Here is a 6021-nt window from a genome sequence, read left to right on the forward strand (position 1 = left end):
CCCTTTAGTCTTACACTGCTAAATTAGGGACGGCTAGTGCAGATAGCCCTCGTGTAGCTTTGCACGAAATTCAAAAACAAACAAACAAACTGGTTCATAAGTAAACAGTGTACAATGTTACCATATTTTGTAGTGCAAAGTATATATTACTAACATGAAAAGAAGCACTGATTGGTTAGATATCTATCAGAAACTATAAAGAATTTTTCTTTGATTCAAGCTTACTGGTATCTATTTTGATAAATGTGTTGATGGTAAAGAAGAAGAAAATTGACAAAACACAAAACATTTTATTTACAGATGGATAAAAGAATAACCAAAAAATTAAATATTATTTTGTGAAATGGTTGAGTTTTAAATGTGTAAATTTAGAATAATTTTAGGTCTAAAGAGGTTTGTAAGTCGTTAAGACTAGAGAGTTGTTTAGAGAGTAAACTTCCTTTAATGATAAATGTTTTATTTTGCTAATAAGCCATAATAAGAAATAATTTTGAAGGTTAGCCATAAGGTTCTGTTATCATTAATTTCAGTGGTTCACTCCAGAAGGATTCCGGTCACTCATTGCTTTAGTAGGAACAAATGGACAAGGAGTGGGTACTAGGTAGGGTTTTTAAAATTATTGGTAATTAGTTTCTATTGCATCATATATTTTGATTTCTCAATAACCAGTTTTTTTTGGTGATATCTTTGATCTTTGAGAATCATTTTCACTCTACAATACTGTAAGTAATTTTCCTGACACACTAAACATGCTCACCCTTTCAGCCATCGGGGAATTATAAAGTGATGGTCCATCCCACTATTAGTTGGTAAAAGGGTATCCGAAGAGTTGGCAGTGGCTGGTGTTGACTAGCTGCCTTCCTCCTAGTCTGTCACTTCTAAATTAGGGACGGCTAGTGCAGATAGCTGTCGAGTAGCTTTGCAGAAGATTCAAAACAAACAAGTCATTTTCAGTATACTCTGAATACTCTTCATATTAATATTAATATATGTGAACTTTTTAGCTGCAGCTGCTGAAACCTAGCCGTATATCTTGTGAACAGTTGCAACTATGACTCTCTTAAGGTAGCCAAATGCCTCGTCATCTAATAAGTGACGAGCATGAATGGATTAACGAGATTCCCACTGTCCCTATCTACTATCTAGCGAAACCACAGCCAAGGGAACGGGCTTGGTCTAAATTCAACTGCATTTAACATGTTCGTTATACAGTACAGTGTTGTTTATTTTTAATGAGATAAACGTTATGGACGTACACAATATAAAGCGAAGATAAAACTGAGTATACTTGATGATACTATCAACTTGAAATAACCCTATGCTGTAAAAAGAACATGAGATAAACTGTTCTTTTTACAGCATAGGGTTATTTCAAGTTGATAGTATCATCAAGTATACTCAGTTTTATCTTCACTTTACATGGAGTGATATGGTATTCTTAGATAAACTGATTTTCATGCAATTAACACATAGGTTTATTTTATTTATGAAGTAATAAATGAGGTAAATTTGGGAAGTAATCTGAATTTGACTAAATTACTGAGTTTTAAGTTGGGAGAAATATTTAAATAATGTAAAGTGTAAAAAATTCTTTAATTATAACACAAAGGAAAAAAAACTGGGCTTAATTCTGTAGACACGACACATTCTCTTTACTACTTTATCGGTGTTACCATCATCAGAGCTAGTGTCTATAGTGTTAACAAAACTGGTCGGTTGTAGCTAATAATAAAGATTTTACATTTCATTGTGCCCAAAAACGTTGGTTTTGTGTTTTTTTCTCTTAATACTATATTGTTAGGTTGAACAATTTGTTTAAACACTCTGTTTTTAAGACCCATTTTATTCAAGAATATTAAACTGAATCTGGTCAACAAGACTTATTTTGTTTTTAAATATTTGTAAAAAGGAGTAATAGAGATCTGATTGTTGCCTTTAAATTTAACTAATGTGAAGAATTGGGTAATTTTTGGTTAGCATCATAAATTTAGGCTTAGCAAAAAGTATTATTCAACCTCCTGTTGAAACTTATGCGTATTTGTTACGCTTTTGAAACAATTATTTGTATGTCTCCTAAATTAGCTTCCTTCAAAATATGTAAAACCCCTCTTATTCACATTGTTATTTACATATTTTTGTTTTGTTTATGATCATGCTGTGGCACATGCAATAATATTTCATAAAATATAACAGAGTACATTATGTGCAATTATTACAGTTATACTTCTATTCAGAGTTCTTTATCTATTCTTTTTTATCAATATGCAGATAGTAATAATGTGGTTGATGACATCGTGATTATCCTGGTGTTGTTTAGTTAATTTTCTGAACTTGCTACCTGTTGTATAGAAAATTCCTTTAGATTAGTTAGTTTTCTTTATCGAGATGCTGTTAGAAATAATCTAATGGACAGCATCATCATGATGTTTAATTGACTTAAAATAAGACCCAAAACTCAAGGGCTTTTGAATAGTTAACTATTCTTCTTCAGGAGAACAAAGAAGAATAGTCAACTATTCGAAAGCGCTCGAGTTTTGGGTCTTATTTTAAGTCTATTACACTTTATATGTGATCCTTTGTGCTAAGTCTTTTATCAAAAATGATGTTTAATTGATATCCTAAATTTGCCACTTGTTTTTTATTCACCAATTTCCTTTTCAAAATTATTACTTAAATAACACTTCACTAAAAATTGTCATGATTCTATTTCTGTAGAATGGAAATGCAGAAGGCCACAATTCTATTTATATTTGATGCAAACTTATAACTTAGTTCTATTAAAAAACCGAATTTTATCCCGTAGATTATAACTCTACGTTTATTTTACTCTGAATAGTCCTCTCAGTGTTTGGACCAAAAATTGTGATGCTCTTGATCTCCCAACAGAAGAAAAACAACACTTGAATGAGTTCATTGATCACCTGTATGAAGAAGTGGACAAAGGTTTGTGTTGTTTATTAACAAATAATCTGATGAAATAATAATATAGCTGTGGTTTTGATTCGTAAGCTTATAATTATTAATAATGTTAATGAAGTAGAGGTTAATACTGTGGTGTAATTTAAAGTTTTTCCTTCACTGAAAGGGGGCCGAAAGCTGCCCGGAGGGATCACCTCTTTTAACTACTCACATCACTATACAGTAGTGTTTTGTTTTTCAGTCGACACTGAAAATGACATCACATTACAATTTGTATTGTTGTGACATCAGTAAAATGTTTGCATGCCATGAATTTTGAGAATAGTTATGCATTCTATAGGCTACAACACAGCATGACATATGAACTTTGAAAGCAAGAAATATAAATATTGTTACTCTGAATTTTGGTTTTATTTACTGTTGAAACAGAAAATGCTCAGAGACCTTGCACAAGTACATCTAATTTATTAATAATTTATCTGAAATAAATAATACAGTTTGAACTTTAGGTTTTTATTTTCTCTCAAAAACTTTCGATTTCATACCACAAATTTGATGAAATCAATTGTAGGCATTAAGTACAACTTGCTTAGATTGGGTATCAAATCAGTAACAGTGTGCTGTAAGTTTCAAAATATACATGTTCAACTTACTGTAAGGATAGAAAACAAGAAGTAAATATGATGGTTTTGTAAAAGGTGATCTCTTACTGTGAATCATAAAATTTATGATACATTCAAATGTCATTAAAATTTTGTGTAAGAATATGTAATGTAAACACACTAAATTCTCAGAACTTCATACTTAAAATAAAGTCCTGACAAGCATCAGCTAAATAGGCTGATGGCAAGAGAATATGTGGGGAATTATGCTTGGACTTTATCCCAAACTTTAGTTATTCAGTGTCATATATGTGTTTACAAAACTAACCATATGTGCTAATAAATGTTAACTGTTAACTCTCTCTTTGTTACTAACTCTATGTGCTTATAAATATTAACTGTTAACTCTGTTACTAACCGTATGTGCTAATAAATGTTAACTGTTAACTCTCTCTTTGTTACTAACTCTATGTGCTTATAAATATTAACTGTTAACTCTGTTACTAACCGTACGTGCTAATAAATGTTAACTGTTAACTCTCTCTTTGTTACTAACTCTATGTGCTTATAAATATTAACTGTCAACTCTGTTACTAACCGTATGTGCTTATGAATATTAACTATCAACTCTCTTTCTGTTACTAGTTCTAATTGTTAATAAATATTAACTGTCAACTCTGTTACTAACAGTGAGCTAACATTGGTAATAATGTTGAACAATAAGCTAACATTGCTAATAATGATGAACAGTAAGCTAACATTGGTAATAATGTTGAACAATAAGCTAACATTGGTAATAATGTTGAACAGTAAGCTAACATCGGTAATAATGTTGAACAGTAAGCTAACATTGGTAATAATGTTGAACAGTAAGCTAACAGTGGTAATAATGTTGAAGAGTAAGCTAACATTGGTAATAATGTTGAACAGTAAGCGAACATTGGTAATAATGTTGAAGAGTAAGCTAACATTGGTAATAATGTTGAAGAGTAAGCTAACATTGGTAATAATGTTGAACAGTAAGCGAACATTGGTAATAATGTTGAACAATAAGCTAACATTGGTAATAATGTTGAACAGTAAGCTAACAGTGGTAATAATGTTGAACAGTAAGTTAACATTTGTAATAATGTTGAACAGTATGTTAACATTTGTAATAATGTTGAACAGTATGTTAACATTTGTAATAATAATGAACAGTATGTTAACATTTGTAATAATAATGAACAGTGAGCTAACATTGGTAATAATAATGAACAGTATGTTAAGAGTGTTAATAATAGCAATAATGAATAGTAACAGTGATGATAATGATACTAATGAACAGTAGGTTAAAAATGGTAATAACAATTATAACTAGATTTATTTGGTTCTGTCTTGAAGAGATTTTTGAGGTTAATTTTTTTTTCAGAAACAGGAGCATTTCTAAATAACGAGGGATCAGGATTGTATCCTTTGCAGAGCTCATGTAAGTATTTATAAATAAAACTTTTTATTATTACTGGAGGATGATTCTCTTATAAAGTTAAGTGGAAATACCTGATACATCTCAGTTATGTATGAATAAGTATGCACATCTACCCAGTGCTAGACTCACGTAATAGAATTTAATGTTGGTGTACGTTGATGGTTTTTATTAGTTTCCTTCCTGTTAACATGTTGTTGTCATCCATCTTTACTTGTATGTAACGGAAACGGTTATTACAGTCTACTGTTTAAAAATCAGCCTTGAAAGAAATGTTTATTCACTAGCCAATAAAAAGCCTGCATCAGAACCGAGTATAAATTGGAAAGAAATGTTTATTCACTAGCCAATAAAAAGCCTGCATCAGAACCGAGTATAAATTGGAAAGAAATGTTTATTCACAAGGTTCTGATTCAGGCTTTTTATTGGCGAGTATAGATTGGAAAGAAATGTTTATTCACTAGCCAATAAAAAGCCTGAATCAGAACTGAGTATAAATTGGAAAGAAATGTTTATTCACTAGCCAATAAAAAGCCTGCATCAGAACCGAGTATAAATTGGAAAGAAATGTTTATTCACTAGCCAATAAAAGGCCTGAATCAAACCGAGTATAAATTTTCCACAAAGTTCTGCTGTTTATGTCACAGATTTCGACAGGATACAAGGAAATCCATTTCTTGTATCTAAGCATGGAAAAAGGAAAACTTCAGAAACAATTTAATTGTCTTTTTGTGATTAGTTGTATTATAGTGTTCCTAGTAACACTTAAAATATTAATTTATTTAGGTTTCAAAGAATAAGAAAAGAGTTTTATCTGTTCAAAGAGTCTAACCCATGAAATAAATGTTAAAACTAAGCTTAACTGTGTACACTGGTATAGGAGTTTAATGTGTTTAACTGAACACTGGTATAGGAGTTTAATGTGTTTAACTGAACACTAAACTCCTATACCAGTGTTCAGTTAAACACATTAAACTCCTATACCAATGTGTTTAACTGTTACACTGTTATAGTAGTTTAATGTGTTTAACTGAC

At 30.7% G+C, this 6021-nt stretch overlaps 1 protein-coding gene across 1 annotated transcript in view; it reads left to right on the top strand.

Moving 5' to 3' along the window:
- The window catches only part of LOC106472281 (SET and MYND domain-containing protein 5-like), a 28940-nt gene that overhangs the window by 16384 nt on the left and 6535 nt on the right, over positions 1–6021 (top strand). The window contains exons 7-9 of the mRNA XM_013932911.1: positions 531–601; positions 2837–2943; positions 4933–4989. Coding sequence (XP_013788365.1) covers positions 531–601; positions 2837–2943; positions 4933–4989 — 235 coding nt within the window. The remainder of the gene's footprint in view (positions 1–530; positions 602–2836; positions 2944–4932; positions 4990–6021) is intronic.

The sequence above is a fragment of the Limulus polyphemus genome, unplaced genomic scaffold (assembly GCF_000517525.1).
Source record: "Limulus polyphemus unplaced genomic scaffold, Limulus_polyphemus-2.1.2 Scaffold5214, whole genome shotgun sequence".
Lineage (NCBI taxonomy): Eukaryota > Metazoa > Arthropoda > Merostomata > Xiphosura > Limulidae > Limulus > Limulus polyphemus.